The sequence below is a fragment of the Panicum hallii genome, chromosome 5 (assembly GCF_002211085.1).
Source record: "Panicum hallii strain FIL2 chromosome 5, PHallii_v3.1, whole genome shotgun sequence".
NCBI lineage: Eukaryota > Viridiplantae > Streptophyta > Magnoliopsida > Poales > Poaceae > Panicum > Panicum hallii.
The window spans coordinates 50,555,639-50,573,137 of record NC_038046.1 but is presented as its reverse complement, the minus strand read 5'-3'; the positions used below and the strand labels follow the sequence as shown (position 1 = coordinate 50,573,137).

Genomic DNA, 17,499 nt, shown 5'->3' with positions numbered 1-17,499 from the left:
GCATTTATTATAGTGAGATACTTAATGTATTTGCGAAATCATGAGGCAATTAATAAATGTGATGTTTTTTTAAGAAAGTAGTGGTTATATTAAAATATGCCGTGTTAGTGTGGAGGTTGCATGAGAAGCTATAGAAAAATGGTAGTACAATATTATATTTTAGCAAAATAAGATGTTATGTTGAACGAATTACACGAAAATATTTTGAATTTATAATTTTGTTATGTAGCAGAACTTTAGGTTTTAAAATTATGAGCAATTTTTTGTATTTGAAATTTTTTTCGTAGAAGCATTTAAAATTTTACTATATAGTAAAGATGTATATTTTGAAATTCTAATCAACTTTTGTATTGATTATTTTTTAATTTGAAGATATTTTGGTGTCTAAATTTTAGATACAATGGGTCGTATGTAAGTATTTGTGCAAACGAATTGCGAAAGCGTTTTGAATTTTAAATTTTACTCTATAATAAATTTGTAATTTTTGAATTTTAGATCAAGTTTTATATTGAATAACTTCTGATTCCAACGCGTTTTGATGTTCAAATTGTACGTATAATGTTGCTCGTGTAGAAATAACGAATGTAACGGGTTGTGGTTTGATTTAATTGAAATGCGAGGGTTTTTCTAAAAACTTTGCTGAGAGAGGATTAGGATGGTGGGTTGATTCAACAAAAACTTAAGGGTTTATTTGCAAATTTTTCTCTGAAAGGTTGGACTTCGGGTTGATTTTAGGAAAAGTTGAAGTCTTTTTCTTAAAATTACCTGAGGGAGGAGGCTGAACTGCGGGTTGATTTATATAAAGATTGTGGATTGTTTTTGCAAAGTGACCGAAAATCGTAAGATCTGGACCGTCCGCCAGGCCAATCGGACGGCCGAGAATTGGCCGCGACGTGGCCAGGCTGGTTGGCTCTCTTTTCGTGCAGCTTTCGTATATAGATATTTCAACTGCTTAGTTGTGTTGGTTTATTTTGCTGTGTCCAAAGTGGAGCGTATTCAGATTTTGGACAGCTTCCTTCAGCATGTACAACGACCATGACGAATGCAAAACGCTCCATTTTTCATGGCATCATTCGCCATCCATCAATTCCAGCTCATGGCCACCCTCTTGGTGGCGTTCCATTATAAAAGGGAGATACCACTATGCACAATTCGCCATCCATCAATTCGTCTCTCTAGCTACTAAGAACTAGCTCGTAAAACCCCAACAGTTAGCAGCCACCTGGGCACGCCTAATATAAGCCATGACAAGCCGAGCTCTCACTCCCTTCCAGCTCATGGCCACCCTCTTGGTGGCGTTCCTGCTTGCCACATGCCATGCCGGCGGCATCGCCGTCTACAGGGGCCAGAACGACGGTGAGGCGTCCCTATCCGACACGTGCGCGTCCGGCAACTGCAGGTTCGTCATCCTCGCGTTCGTGTACAAGTTCGGCAAGGGGCAGACGCCGCGGCTGGACCTTGCCAGCCACTGCGATCCCTCGTCGGGCGGCTGCACGGGGCTGAGCGAGGACATATATACGTTCGTGCCAGCGCAGCGGCGTCAAGGTCCTGCTCTCCATCGGCAGCGGCGACGGCAGCTACGGCCTGGCCTCCGAGGGGGACTCGCGCGACGTGGCCGCGTACCTCTGGAACAGCTACCTCGGCGGCACGTCGTCGTCGTCCCGGCCCCTCGGCGACGCCATCCTTGACGGCATCGACTTCGACATCGAGCTCGGCGGCGGCAAGTACTGGGACAGCCTCGCCAGGGATCTGAAGAACATGGGCAGGAACCAGGGCGGCAAGGGGGTGATCCTGAGCGCGGCGCCGCAGTGCCCGTTCCCGGACGAGTGGGACGGCAGCGCGATCGGCACGGGGCTCTTCGACCTCGTGTGGGTGCAGTTCTACAACAACCCACCGTGCCAGGTGAGCGCGGGCCACACGCGGCGCGTTCATGGACGCGTGGAGGCAGTGGGAGTCGGTGCCGGCGGGGCGGATCTTCCTGGGCCTGCCCGCCTCCAAGGACGCGGCCCGCACCGGGTTCGTGCCCGCCGGCGACCTCAGCTCCAACGTGCTGCCGCTCATCAGGGGCTCGCCCAAGTACGGCGGCGTCATGCTCTGGTCCAAGTACTACGATGATCGCACGGGCTACAGCTCGGACATCAAGAGCCACGTGTGATACATATTTGCATGCTCCTCTTCGTGTCTAGAGCTGCGATATATATCAGTGTATTCCCTAGTGCAGTCAGTGATTTGCTGTACGTTGTTGGTGTTGACTGTTGAGCCGTGTTCCTTTCCTTGTACATTCCTTTGTTACATGTAGCCAGGATCACACCACTGAATAAAAATGAGATACCGGCCGCTTGGTTGCCGGAAGCACTCTTTCTTTGTCAACTTTTATCTCCCTCTGCCTCTTATCATAGATCATCATTCAGCCATGAAGCCTGAAGGCCTGAACCGACCTCATCATAGTGCAAAGACAGAGAGAGTCAGAAACGAACAAAACTTACCAGCCAGAACAAGAACTCGACGGTCCACGCTTGAAATAATATGGCAACACGATTACACACAAGTTTTGAGCAGAAAAACTAGCGAATTGACATCTCCTCTTCTTCCCCCTCCCTTGCAACAGGAACATCTGCTGTTCTGAAAAATTAAGCTACGAATCACAGATACTTCACTAACCCAGCCGTACCCGTATCCGATACTTCGATACTCCGATACCCTCTCTATACTACCACTATGTCATTTTTCAAACCCACGAATTGCCGTACCGGTATCGCGTATCAGTGATACATATAGAAATTCACTAGAGACCCAACCTAATCACGCTCTTTGCTCCCTCTCTGAAGCACTAACGCTGAAAACCACCATGTCCTAATCTCAAAACTGGCCACCTAAATTCCCGTAATCGATTCGTAAAAATGAGAAGGTGCCGCTGAAATGGCGCTCTGCTTTCTGATGGAAGTTGTAACCACTTGCGCAGGCCACTGAAAACTGTAGCTCAGCTCATCAGTTACACGGATCGCCTTTTCCATTTTATCTCATCAGTGTCATGATTCACCTGACGCCATCCAAAATGGTACAAATGCCCCATAGAAGCAATCTAGAAGTTGTCAAACATTCTTAAACTTTGCAAGCCTGTAGCTGTAGATAACATTTTTTTTCCTACATTGCAGGCGGGCTCTACTGGGCCAAAGTGAACACAAATTAAGCCTAGAAGACTGAAAACAGCGGAGAGCCCGAGCGGGATTACTATTGGAAAAAGTTCATTTTACTCCCCTTAACAATTTACTTTATCCATTTAACCCTCTAAATAAAATTTAGGCTCGAGCTACTACCCCAAACTATTTCAATTGGTCCAATCTACCCTCTAATGAGATTTCTCTTTTTTATTTCTCCACTTACAAGTGTAATCTGAACTTTAAATTTTACAATGTAACTTATAATATGATGCCTATGTTAGAAAAATGCATTATAATTTTTTATAAATATTTTTCACGAAGAATTGTATTTTTATGATAAATTTCGTGTTAAATGTTTTCAAATTATAAAAATAACCATAAAAAATTCTTAATGTATTTTTTAACATATAACATCATGTTCTCTATCCACTCACAAAATTTGAACTTAAAATTCAATTCATACGCGGAGAAAAAAAAGAAATATCATTAGAGGGTATATTGGACTAATTGGAATGGTTGGAGAAGTAAATTAAGCTTAAATTTTGCTCAAGGGGTTAAACGGATAAAGTAAGTTGTTGAAGGAAATAAAATGGACCTTTTCTATTCCTATTCATCTTCCGGAAAAAATTATTCCATGTACCTTAGTGCAAAGCTCAACCAACGGATGATATGGATGCAGGTGGGGAACAGCATTGTGCGCAGGCAGGTTTTGGAATGGAGCTGGACACATGTCGGCATGCGAGTGGCTGTTGTGCATGGGTGGGTGGAGAGTTTCCTTGTGGATTTAAAACTTTAGTCTCATTTTTCTTTCAATCTATAAATGCGTTTTGGATTCCGTTTGAACCATGGTGTTATTGAGAATTTATGCAACACAACAAGATCCAACATAACTATATTATATATTTTTTATTTTTTCAAAAAAAGAATCAATATTCGAAATACACTCTTTCAACATTTGAATATGCATCTTCAACTTTTTAATATGCGGTCTCAACATTTTCTTATAAAACTTGAACTAGTTTGTCAGAAATATTAAACTAAGTTTGTATAAATGTTGAAGCTAATTATTTTAAATGTTGATGATATTAAATTAATATTTTAAACATGTAGATGACAAAATCTATAACAAGAATAATGAATTATGGACGCAGCAAGAAGTAAAGAAAAAGGAAAAGGAAAAGAAAGCATACCTGCCACCTGGTGCGTTTGCCAGCAGGTGGATGTCCTCCTGCGCACTGTCGCATGATAGTTTAATTGGGCCATGGCACAGTGTTCTGGCTTCTGGTGAACCGTGTTGGGCCGTGCGACACCGGTGCTTGCTATCGCACGGAAGATATATAGGACCTCCCGAACCGGAGACCCACCACGCGAGGAAACGGATCCTCTGCAAATTTGCTTCGTGGCCCTGCTGGCTGCTGCTCGCTCGCCAACACCCACTAATAAAATGCTTGCCGGCCTCCACCTCGAGGCTATCGATCAGGCCGGCAGCCCCGCCCCGACCTGCCCCGGCAATGGCGAGCTCCTTGCTGCTCCCCTCCGCCTGCCTCGCGCTGCTACTGCTGCTGCCGCTGTCGTCGTCCACCCGCGGCGGACGCGCGGAGGAGCCGGCGGCGCTGACGCTGGACGCCGGCAACTTCTCGGAGGCGGTCGCGGCGCACCAGCTCATCGTCATCAATTTCTACGCACCCTGGTAAATTTCTACCACGCTTACGCTATTCCAGTACGAGTTCTCAATACGAAAAAAAAAATTGCGCGGACAAATGTGCCTTCCATTGACCATACTCGTTTGAACTCTGTAACCCACAGGTGTCACTGGAGCGAGAAACTAGCCCCCGAGGTAACTCTTGTGGTCAGAGAATCCTCTGAAGTTAAGTCTGAATCCTTCCTGGGGAGAATCAAGAGTGCTGTGCCTGTGTTGCTCAAGGTCCTGTGCATGTCATGTTCGTTCGCAGTACGAGAAGGCCGCGTCCATCCTGCGCAACCATGACCCACCGATCGTTCTCGCTAAGATCGACGCCAGCGGCAAGAAAATTAGAAAAATAAGGATTTCAGAGAGAAGTACCACGTTGTTGGGTACCCAACTATCAGGTTCCTAAGGAACAAAGGGAGCAGGGTGCAAGAGTATATAGGTGCGAGGGATGCAGAGAGCATAGTGCAGTATCTGAAAAAACAAGTCGGTAGTACTGCATCTACTGAAATCAAGTCGGCCGAGGATGCTCCGAGTTCCATAACTGATAACAATGGCAACGGCAAGGGCAAGGCTACTGTAAGTTCTGCGGCTGTTGACCACTCCTCGGCATCCAAAGCCATCCTAGGTGGTTCCTGCACCTCCATTTTGGCCCATATATATGTTACTTCCCTCAAATTTGAGCTGACTCGTGAACTGTTGTTTGGAACCTTGTTGTCTAGGCAATTCTTTTCCTGAGATCCCCTCATGACATAATTCGAGAGTTCAAGGATCAATTTTTTGAAACTGCCAAGCAATATAGTCCAAAGAACATAGGTTTTACAATGGTGGATGTTTCTGGCCCACAAGTCGCTCTCCAGGTTTTCTTAAAAAACTTGAACTATTTATTCTTCTGATGACTCCCTACAGTTATTCTTCTAGTTACTTTCCTAATTAAAAAATAATAATCCAAGTAATGTATGGTGCAAATATTGCAGTATTTTAAAAATTGAGGTGCCCCTCATTTTCATAGAAGCATCTACCGCGACATACATGAAACCAAATGTGGAGCCTGATCAAATCTTACCCTGGTTCAAAGACCTAGTCCTTAAATGATGCCGTGTCCACTGTCTGCTGTTTATCATCATTTCTATGGAGGATCAAAAGTAATTACTCCACTGACCTTGACACATGTGCCACTTTTTATGTAGGATGGTACCTTGGAACCTTATCATAAGTCAGCTCCAGTTCCAGAAGTTAGCGATCAACCTGTTGAGAAAGTCGCTGCCGACAATCTTAATGACGTTATTTTCAATTCTGCTAAGAAATGTTAGCTCCTTATACAACAATTAGTTGTTTAAAGAAATTTTAGTCTCACACAACCTAGTCTTCTAATATATGCATGATGTTTTTTTGTTGCCTTCTCAATTCTGAGGATTAGTTCATGAACACGTAGTATTCTGTTGCAGTTCTGCTTGAGTTGAGGGAAAGGATGAAATGGGCATGCCAGACCCTGGTAGCAACGATTATGGAGATCTTTACCAAGCATGGGCGAAATGTACTAACAGTCCTTGTGTTTGAGTCTAATTTTCATCGTGTTTGCTTTCGCTTATTTGAGCCATTTGGTGGCACTTTTATTACGGTCTATTGCTGAGTGTTGTAAAAATAAATGAATGATTGACTGCATGCTTTATGAAAATACCGGAATAAAAAACTTCCTTGATCTTAAGAAGGTTCTGCCTGAGTCCTATACACCATTGTCTTGTGTGATTGTGTCTATTGCTCGCTCCAATCTTGGACAAAGCTGCAACTTCGTTGCAAAATGAAGAATATGTGATCATAGCAAATATGGTAGTTTTGCTTTATGACAGCGGTTCACAAATTACAGTAAACATGCAGTGAATGTATGCTCTGCAGTTCATCTTCTACAGCCAGCCTGCCAGGCTTCAGTTGATATCAAAGAACCTTGGCGTGCTAATAATCATAAGGGTCAATAGTACTACAAATGTGTTTCTTTATGTGCAGGATTTTGATAAACATGCTCTAGAAAAGTTTGTTAGAGCTTGTGTTTACCCAACGACCTTGGACACTAATGCCACCAATAAGTATCTCCTCATACTGAAAGAATGCTGCTATCAAAGTAACATTCAGATATTCACATAATGTTATATCACATTTATATAACCGTTTCTATCATATTAAAGGAACTGAAATTCCTCTAATTTTTTACTCTGTACACATGTTTGATTGTTTAACATATGAGTGTTTTATTCTGTTTTTTTCAGAGCACACAAATATGTGTACTTCTAGTATCAATGCTTTACAGGGTTATTAGGAGAAAAATAACTTGAGCTATCTTGTCTTGGAACTTCCTAGATTATTGACCTAATCACTTTCTGTTGCAATTGTGCAACTTGTAGGAAAAAATAAATACAGGCAAAAACTTAACTATATTATAACGACTCCGCTGGGGATCGAACCCAGAATCTCTGGTTCCGTAGACCAGCGCCTTATCCATTGGGCCACGGAGTCAACTGCAAATTTACTGCACCTCAGTTAGTAACATTATGTTATTTTAAGTAATCCGGGTCTCATAACCACTTAACTAGAATGCGATGCGTGGGCAGTATGGCAGCACTTTTGCCATGTCGCCTCACTATCTGACGAAACCTTTGGGCGAGAACGTCAACGAATGCAGGTAACTATGTAAGATTTTTCTTTGTCTATAAAAAAGCAAATTATAGGCTAAGGAGTAAGGATTGCTAAGTTGCTACAACGTTTGCAAATTATAACCGTTTCTATCATCTTAAAGGAATTGAAATTCCTCTGATTTTTTACTCTGCGCCCATGTATGTGTGTTTAACATATGAGCGTTTTACTCTGTTATTTTGTTCACAACACACAAATATGTGTGCTTTTAGTATCTTTCATCCTTTTTGAAGTTCTACTCTATTTTGGCGAGTTTATTACTCCCTTCTAATTTCAGTTGTCTCTCGAACTGCTCATTGGAATTTTGTTGGACAGGCAATTCTTTTCCTGATTTCCAGTGCTAATAGAACTCAGGACTTTTGAGGATCATTTTTTATGAAACTGCAAAGCAAAATGGTGCTCAGAATACAAGTTTTTTTTTATCTGGTTGTGGGTGCTTTCCAGGGTTACTGGGGGAAAAAAGCTTGAACTATCTTGTCTTGTAACTTCCTAGATTATTGACCTAATCACCTTCTGTTGCAATTGCTCGAATTGTAGGGAAATTAAATACAGGCAAAAAATTAACTATAACGACTCCGCTGGGGATCGAACCCAGAATCTCTGGTTCCGTAGACCAGCGCCTTATCCATTGGGCCACGGAGTCACTGCACATTCTGATTACCCGGGCCTATTACTTGAACAATTAACTTTAATCCGGGCCTCATATGCGACGCAATGCGCAATATGGCGGTACTTTTGCCATGTTGCCTCACTATCTGACGAAACCTTTGGGCGAGAACGTCAGCGAATGCAGGTAACTATGTCGGTCCTTTTCTTTGTCCATAAAACGAGCAAATTATAGGCTAAGGGGATTGCTAAGTTGGTACACTGTTTGAACCGTGTCGTTGAATCTTGTTAAGTTTAGAACTCTTTGTCATTTTTCTAGTGGAGGTTTTTGTTGTTACATCTTAGTAGCAAAGATGCTCCAATTAACACTGCATCCCAAAATTAGCTATCACAATGTTAAATTGAACTTCATTGTCATCACTACAGTAACAGATATCCAAAAACTAGCTATCGCAATATCCAGTGCTCAGTAGTAAATATAACATTCTTGTGTAGCAACCTCTGCAACCAGCCAATCGATACATTAACAAACTCATAGACAATGACAAATAAATGATATTGATCTCAGTTATTGGATGTAAATAATTTGACATTGTATAATTTTACCAATATACTCTCAATTATTGTATACTCCCTTCGTTCCAAAATATAGTTCATTTTGATTTTTTATAGGTTCACAGTATTTGATATGTATTTAGATGTCTAGTAAAATTTATGAGAATCTATAGAAAAGATAAAATGACCTACATTTGAGTAATTGTTAAAGGAGGTAAGAACTTGTTGCAATTGTTGTCTGATCCTTTCTATTCTCTTAGCGCAGCAACGACATAAAAACAAGCCTTGCACCGCACCACTCGGTTCGTCACCTTCTCCAATTTTCACGGCTCATGCGCGCAAAGGTCCACATTCCTCAACTTTTCATGTGGAATTTAACCATTCCTCAACTTTAATTTGGATAAAATTGGACCAAGCCCAATTAAATTTACAGAAAGTGATCGATTGAAGCCATCTGTGTATCGATAATTACATGAGACTAACTGGAGCATCTTTTAAGATGTATTTGATTCCACCTCAACGAAAAGGGAATCAGGGACCTATTTGGATCCAGCGACTAATTTTTAGTCCGGGTTAAATCGGACATTTGGATACCAATTAGAGGGACTAAATATGAGCTAACTGTAAAACCAATTGCATAAATAAAGACTAATTTATGAGACGAATCTATTAAACCTAATTAATCCATCATTAGCACATGTTTACTGTAGCATAACATTATCAAATCATGGACTAATTAGATTTAATGGATTCATCTCGCGAATTAGTCTCCATTTATGCAATAAATTTTATAATTAGCTTATATTTAATACTCCTAATTGGTGTCCAAATATTTGATAGGACGGGATTAAAGTTCAGTCCCGAGGAATCGAATAGGTCTTAGAATCCACAGCTTTCCGCTAAAATAAAAGAATCCACTGCTTTTCATTAATTCCTGACAAGTTGTTCGGTATTTCTGATAGTCCAGCTTAGATTTCCCGCCGTTCTAAAAAAAATGGATTTTGGAAATAAGATTTGCTAATCGGAATCAATAACACGCTTGCCCCGGCTCTCACGAAACAGACATACCGGAAAAACCTCCACACCGGCTTCACGAAACCGCCGCGGCGCATGCGCGTTCCTAGCCGTCACCGTCTCGAACGCCGGAGTGGAGTTCGACCCGGATTCGAGTCGTCGAGCGAGGCCCCGATATAGTTGGATCCCCCCAACCCCAACCTCACTGTCTCCCGTCCCACTCTCCCGCCATCCTGGAAAACCGTAGCCTCGCGGACACTCACGTCCCCTGCAACCGCGATCCCGTCCGATCTTGATCCCGCCGCCGCCGAGGATGGCCGCTGACGGGACCCCGCTCCTGCGCGCGAGCGCCTTCGCCTTCACGATCGACGGCGCCATCGCCGCCTTGGCAGGGTACTACGACGACCCTGCGGAGGAGCTCGCGCGCCGGCGCGGCCGCGACGCGGCGAAGAGGGGCCGCGACGGGGGCACAGCCCGGCGGGAGGAAGCCGACGCGGCGCGCGGGTGGTCGTCCGCGGTCGCGGAGCGCGGCCTCGCCCTGCGCCGCCGGGGAGGCTCCGCGTCCTGCTCCCGCCCCCACGGTGGCCTGGTCGTGGGGGGCGAAGAGGCCGCCGCGCCTGGTGCGGCGCTCGGAGCCGGAGCGAAAGCCGCTGCGGCGGCCGCGAAGCCGATGGTTGATCCGGGGGTCGCGTTCTTCTGCCTCGCCGTCCTCTAGTTAGGCTGCGGCATGTTTTTGTCTCTGGAGAAGTGTCACTCGGTTGCAGAGATTCTAAGTTCTGATTCTTTATATTTTTTAGATTTATTGAATCAGATTATGGGCGAGTGATTCATACTTATGTACTTGTATAGGTTCGTCTTGATATTGAGTTGTTGTAACCGGTTCATGCGACAGATAAATCAAAGCAATGGAGCGAAATTTATAGTAATATTTCAGCTGTGATCTTGTCTTACGTTACTGCAACCTTGCTTTTGATATGAGAGAAGAGACAGAACATGTTCTACACTTTATAGGAAAAAAGATCATACGCTTCGACAAATGTGGATAATGAACCTTTGCACTGTTTTGCATAAAGATGTCGTTTTGATAGTATAATAATCTCATTTTAATCATATGCATCAAAACCTGATTTTAGGTGTAGTGATGATATTCTTGTTTCGAGAGAAGTTACCTTTCAGATTCCCAAAACTTAGTGTGGTCCAGTAACTCGTAGTGGAGCTTTAAAAAAAAGGGATTCCTCTTGTAAGAAAAAGACGTAAAGAACAGGTTTCTAGTTCCTGAGCCACGGTATGTGTGCCAGGCAATCTGAAGCTTCTCAAGTCCATACAGCGCAACGGAAATCTGCTACCTGAATCATCCCAAGTTATGCAGACGAAAATCAGACGCTGGCAAGCACCAACGACGATTCTGCCAGACCGTCCCTTGGAACGGTCGGCACCAGCGAGGAAATACTTCGATTTGTCAGAGCACAAGCTCCAAAACTGTTTATGGCTTCATTTCACACAAAGATCGATGCATCGAATTCTAATTGAGTGCGTTCTCAAGAAGAATTCGCCAATGAAAGGGAACAACCATCACACGAACAAGCAAGCAGATACAATAATCCCAATACTCCTCCCATATACGCGATGGCATATCAAGCAGTGCAAGCGAACATGTCTTTCTGGCGATGAAAGAGGATAAGCGGTAGCATGCAGCATGCTACCACGGAGGTACTTACTACATACTCAGCATAATACTCGAATAACAATAACCAAACATAGGCAAGCTCCAGCTGAAAGCAAACCAGGATCCGGAGGGTACAACATGGGACACCTTACTCGTCATGGATCGCCTCCTCCTCATCCTCATAGTCACCCTCCTCATCCGCGGTGGCATCCTGGTACTGTTGGTACTCAGACACAAGGTCGTTCATGTTGCTCTCAGCCTCGGTGAACTCCATCTCATCCATGCCCTCACCCGTGTACCAATGCAAGAAAGCCTTCCTCCTGAACATAGCAGTGAACTGCTCGCTCACACGGCGGAACATCTCTTGGATGGAGGTGGAGTTGCCGATGAAGGTGGAGGCCATGGAGAGGCCGCGCGGCGGGATGTCACAGACACTGGACTTGACATTGTTGGGGATCCACTCCACGAAGTAGGAAGAGTTCTTGTTCTGGACGTTGATCATCTGCTCGTCCACCTCCTTGGTGCTCATCTTGCCACGGAACATGGCAGAGGCCGTGAGGTAGCGGCCATGGCGCGGGTCAGCAGCGCACATCATGTTCTTTGCATCCCACATCTGCTGGGTCAGCTCAGGGACAGTGAGGGCACGGTACTGCTGCGAGCCACGCGAGGTGAGTGGCGCAAAGCCGACCATGAAGAAGTGGAGACGGGGGAAGGGGATCAGGTTGACTGCAAGCTTGCGCAGGTCAGAGTTCAGCTGTCCTGGGAACCGGAGGCAGCAAGTGACACCGCTCATTGTAGCACTGATCAAGTGATTCAGGTCTCCAACTGTTCAGAAACAAAGCAAGTCAGAAAAGTAACAAGAACCTCAATATAACAGCTAATATATGTTCAAAAAAGACCACAATTACTCTTGAAGTGCACAATTATAGTCACAACATAAGAAATGGCAAATGTCTAAATAAGCACCATTAATTTTCTATTAGTATAGAAACACTGTTAAATTGAGATGTGTTACTGCCATGCCAAGGAGTACTATGTACATTGGCTGCATTAGACTAAACCAGCTCATTGGTAAAGACAAACAAGGAACATGATTTCTATGTACATTGGCTGCATTAGACTAAACCAGCTCATTGGTGAAGACAGGAAGATGGCGAAGTAATGAGTTGGTTTGGTGCATAGGACAAGTGCAAAACACATTAACTAACATCAACTTTTTTTGCATGGTTGGCCATATCAAGATCTACCAGTACAACATACAAGAGCTGATTTGAGTAACCAAGTACAGCAACATCAAGAGCATAAATCTGTCTGACAAGGCTAGCACATTTCAGATCAGGATAATTAAGCTTGAGTATAAATCAACTTACAGCTAGGAGTGGTTAGCTTCAGAGTGCGGAAGCAAATGTCATAAAGAGCCTCATTGTCAAGAACCATGCACTCATCAGCGTTCTCCACCAACTGATGCACAGACAGTGTTGCATTGTATGGCTCAACAACAGTATCTGAGACCTTGGGCGAAGGGAAGACAGAAAAAGTGAGCATCATCCGATCAGGGTACTCCTCCCTGATCTTTGAGATAAGAAGCGTGCCCATTCCAGATCCAGTGCCTCCTCCAAGGGAATGGCAAACTTGGAAGCCTGATCACAGAAAATCAAATAAATCCATGAGTTGCAGCCTAACAATCTAGATGCAAATATAGTTATAATGAAGGCTACAAACTATCTTGAAAGATATCATTGCACAAACTAGATGCACAGTTTCACGTGTTATCTTTTCTTATCACAAAGAAGAGGAATGTGTGGTCCAATATCAAGCAAGAGAAACATATACTGCAGACACCAATCACCCATATCTAAACCATTAAATAGTCTTTAAAATATGAAAGAAACCAAACCACAAACATCAATCAAACCACATCAAGTAATATGTGTATAAAAACACTAGACAAACCACATGAAAATATATTCAGGAAGAGGCTCATGTGATTGCACTTAACAGTACTAGCATATATCAATGACGGGCAGCAGTAAAAGTAGATCCTGCAATACATAAGGGTGAATCCTAGAAGTATCATGCTTTACAATACAGAGACAAGAGGAGTGTAAACATCTGGAATCAACATTATAGAACACTAAAGATCATCAGATGCAAACAAGGACTAGGCAATAAAAAAAATATTTACACTACTAAAAATAGAAAGCAAGCATACTTAAAAGCTAAATGATCACATGATCACGCCTTCCAAAAAGCAACAAACAGCACAGAATCTAAAAGTGCTCCTAGCAGATCTAACAAGCATCAAAGCAATTACACAGGCATAATTAACAGTGAGCTTTCAGGTCAAAAGGTAATAACAGTAAGCATTTCAGGATGCTGAAAAGAAATCAACCTTGGAGGCAGTCGCAGTTCTCAGCCTCCTTCCTCACGACATCAAGCACAGAGTCGATAAGCTCAGCGCCCTCAGTGTAGTGGCCCTTGGCCCAGTTGTTCCCAGCGCCAGACTGGCCGAAGACGAAGTTGTCGGGGCGGAAGATCTGGCCGTAGGGCCCGGTGCGGACGCTGTCCATGGTACCGGGCTCGAGGTCCATGAGCACGGCGCGCGGCACGAAACGGCCGCATGAGGCCTCATTGTAGTAGACGTTGACGCGCTCGAGCTGGAGGTCGGAGGTGCCGACGTAGCGGCCGGTGGGGTCGATGCCGTGCTCGTCGCACACCACCTCCCAGAACTTGGAGCCGATCTGGTTGCCGCACTGGCCGCCCTGGATGTGGAGGATCTCCCTCATGGCTGGATCTCAAGGTAGGTAGCTGCAGGTGGGAGGGGAGCAAAGGGATATGTGGTTAGTGGCGAGAAAACGATGGAGACATTACTCCGAAATGAGACTGGAGGAACAGATCTGAAGACCAATCACTAGCTCGAGCACCAAATCAAACAGATCCGGCCACAAAATGCGACGAAATTTCAAAAAAAAATGAAAAAAATCTTTGGGTCGCAGAAACCTCAAAACCTTGGCGATAGCATCTCTCAGAGCAAGTGAAGAGCAGACTTAGATCTACCAGAAATTTCAAGGGAATATCGCAGCGAAGCAACTCCCTATGAGCAAAGCCGCATCCCCCCCCCCCAAAAAAAATTCCAAGTAAGAACCGAGAACTGAAATCCCCATCCGAGAGATATATGATTTGACAATCAACGTCCGACCAAATCTGGAGCGCTGCAGATCTATGCAAAAGTAGCCGCGCCAGCAGCGAAGCGAACCGCAAAATCCAGCCGCCAAATTCAAACCGTCACAAAAATGGAACCTACAGAAATCCCCAAATCTGCTACCACAAGCCAAAAAACCCCACGGGAACACTGACAAGAACCCGATATCTCACAAAAATCCGGTGGTAGGAACAAAAAATGGGACAAGGATTTCGCAGCATTTACCTCACAGAAGCTAGTCGGCCGTCCGGACAGGAGAGAGGGGCGAGAGGGGTGGGGTAAATGAAATGGCCGAGTGCCCTAGAAAGGGGGCGGTTTTATAGTGGGCGCGGGGGGCTAGGGCGGCGGATCGGACGGCCCAGCCGCCTTCCCTCCCACGCCGCGCCTCGGCCGCCCAGGGCCGTCCGATCGCTTCCATCAACGGCCGGCCGCGTCGGGTTCGAAAACGGCCCGTTGGGCGCTTGGATTTTGAAATTTTTCGGGTGTCCGCTTGCGGGCCGGTGAAAATGACGCGGTTGCCCCCCGGGGACGGAACGGAGGTTGCGGTGTGACGTAACTGCCCCGGGCGCGTCTCGGCGTCTGTTTGCCTTTTGAATTTGCGGCATCCATGATTGCCCCGTTTTACCGTTTCGTATCGTAATTTTGCTATGGGGGCACGAGAATGGTACGTGTGTTTCGATTTTGAAATGCCTTATCAATCATTTCAAATTATGGTTCTAAATTATTTTTATATGTCAAGTTTGATATTTAAAATAGTATGAACAGATGTGTCTCGAAATAAAGTTAAGTAAAAATATGCTTTTGTTATGTTTAAAAAATAACAAAAGTTACTAGTTAAAATTATATTTTGGAGACCATGTTAATGTGTAATGAGTATAATTTATCTAATTAACATTTAATGATCTGACTAGATTTTTGTCACTACTACACTCGTGCTAATTTCCTTATAATGTACCGAGTTCCATATCTTAGCTTACTTTTTAGCTAAAAATCAACCAAATTAAGGAAACATTTTAATTACCAAGTTATAGCATGCCAGATATACATATAAACTCTCTCTTACAGCGTTGACTCCATACACTACTAGACCCAAACGAAACTCAAAGAACAAACTATTTGAACTACAATATAGTACTTATTGCCTCTTACATTGAGAAGCAAATACTTTATTTATTTGCATAAAAACTAGGAATTGTATTATAATAGTGTCGGTATTTTCACTGCCAGCCTACCTAGGGATACCCTAAGGTAAGAGATTATTTGATGAGGGATCACCGGATCTGAAAATTGAAGGTAGAAGCGAGGACAGGTTCGAGTTGCAAGAGTAGCGTAATGCCCTACATCCTGTTTGGGATATTGTATATTGCGTCCTGCGCTTGGATGTTGAGTTGCCTGTTGGCTGCTCTGCAAATCTAGATATCCCTGCCCTCCTATATATATCCTATGGGGCGGGTTACTAGTTGTCGGTTACAAGGTAGGTAGGAGTCCTCCTCGTAGAATTATAGGGTAGAGTTCTAGTAGGATCACAGAGAAATTGTAGTAGAAGTCCGACTTTGTTTTTCCTACGGGTAGCTTCCTTGCGGAATTATGACGATCTAACCCTGACAAATAGATCAAAACAAAGGACCTCCATCTCTATCTAGGTTTGGGCAGTTAAGTAGTGGCCAAATATGAAGGGATGAAGCAAGTGGAGGAGATGGTCATCAAGGGCGGTGCCTTGCTCATGGTGTAATAGTGGCAAAATGTTCATTCCTTTGTCATGGTAGAATACTAGTGATCGGCCACCTTTGGGTTGGGACCTAAGCGCGTTATATAATGAGAATCTGATGAGTGATGAAACTGGCCACTTATCAGTTATAGACGGCGAAGAAGAAAGTGGTGATGGGTAGTGTTGTCTACCACAAAGGAAGGTGAAAAAATAACAATAGATAGTTTTTATTTTGCAACGTAATGGTGTGCATGGTAGTAGTAGCACCCTAGGTGTCGGCATAGTGCAATCAAAGCTCTTGTTGTTTGTGGTAGCATGGGAGATAGCCACAAATACGTGGTAGAGGCAAAAATGGGTTCTATCAAACCAACCATAATAAGGAAAAAAGGGCGTATGAATAAGAGGGATATGAAAAAACCAATGCTCATATGCAAAACTATGTATTAAGGTAAAAAATATAGAAGGAAAAAGTGACACATTCATTTCAGCATAAAAAAGGTTAAGGTTTTCATAAGATGTTTCGTTGTAGTTGTACCGAGACCTCAATAAGTCAATATGCATATATCATACGTATACATACATAAAGTACACAAAAAGAAGAATCAACGAGGGATGCAATGTCCAGTGGTGTCGACTAGGCATGGAGGCAAAAAGCATAGAAACATGCCATCCTTGTTTGTGGAGAGGGGTGCTGGATGGTGCCACACTCGTGTAGCCTAGCACAATGGTTGTTTCTAATCAGTGAAGCATCAGTGCAAAAGGGGGCTCATTGGATTGTATATAGCTAACTAGAGCGGATGTGGTTGTTAGAGCTCGTTTCTCTTCCTCTCATATCTACCAACATATAGGGCCCCGTTTAGATCGCTTCCAAATGTTATAATTTTTACACTATCTCTCCATCACATCAATTTTGGGACACATGCATGGAGTAGTAAATGTATGTAAAAAAAAATAACTAATTGCACAGTTTAATTGTACATCACGAGACGAATCTTTTAAGCCTAGTTAGACCATGATTAAATAAAATTTGTCAAATACAAACGAAAATGCTACAGTAGCAAAAAGTTCCAAATATTATACAAATTTGCAATCTAAACGTGGCCTAGGTATGGACATTTTAAGGAAAAAACATAATAGGTATGATAACTGTGTACTACTCCTGCACTAACTTCGGCTCAGAATTGTTTAGCGGACAAAAGTTGCAAGGAGCAT

The 17,499-nt window shown here is 43.7% G+C and overlaps 1 protein-coding gene, 2 non-coding genes and 1 pseudogene across 4 annotated transcripts; 1 reads left to right on the top strand and 3 right to left on the bottom strand.

Moving 5' to 3' along the window:
* Window positions 1-1,244: 1,244 nt before the first annotated feature.
* LOC112895575 lies at window positions 1,245-2,155 on the top strand (annotated as a pseudogene).
* Window positions 2,156-7,286: 5,131 nt separating this feature from the next.
* On the bottom strand, window positions 7,287-7,359 carry TRNAR-ACG. The gene has a single exon. It is a non-coding gene; the product is annotated as a tRNA-Arg (tRNA).
* Window positions 7,360-8,106: 747 nt separating this feature from the next.
* On the bottom strand, window positions 8,107-8,179 carry TRNAR-ACG. The gene has a single exon. It is a non-coding gene; the product is annotated as a tRNA-Arg (tRNA).
* Window positions 8,180-11,288: 3,109 nt separating this feature from the next.
* On the bottom strand, window positions 11,289-14,869 carry LOC112893532 (tubulin beta-4 chain). 2 transcript variants are annotated; one of them, XM_025960914.1, is made up of 4 exons: window positions 14,805-14,869; window positions 13,770-14,185; window positions 12,748-13,017; window positions 11,526-12,202 (listed from the first exon to the last, which is right to left on the bottom strand). In XM_025960914.1, exons 2-4 carry the CDS (start codon window positions 14,161-14,163, stop codon window positions 11,526-11,528), a joined length of 1,341 nt encoding a protein of 446 aa, XP_025816699.1. In that variant the 5' UTR covers window positions 14,164-14,185; window positions 14,805-14,869. The 2 variants fall into 2 exon arrangements, with proteins under 2 accessions (XP_025816700.1, XP_025816699.1); XM_025960915.1 differs by lacking the exon at window positions 14,805-14,869 and having other exon boundaries at window positions 11,289-12,202; window positions 13,770-14,163.
* Between the last annotated feature and the right edge of the window lie 2,630 nt (window positions 14,870-17,499).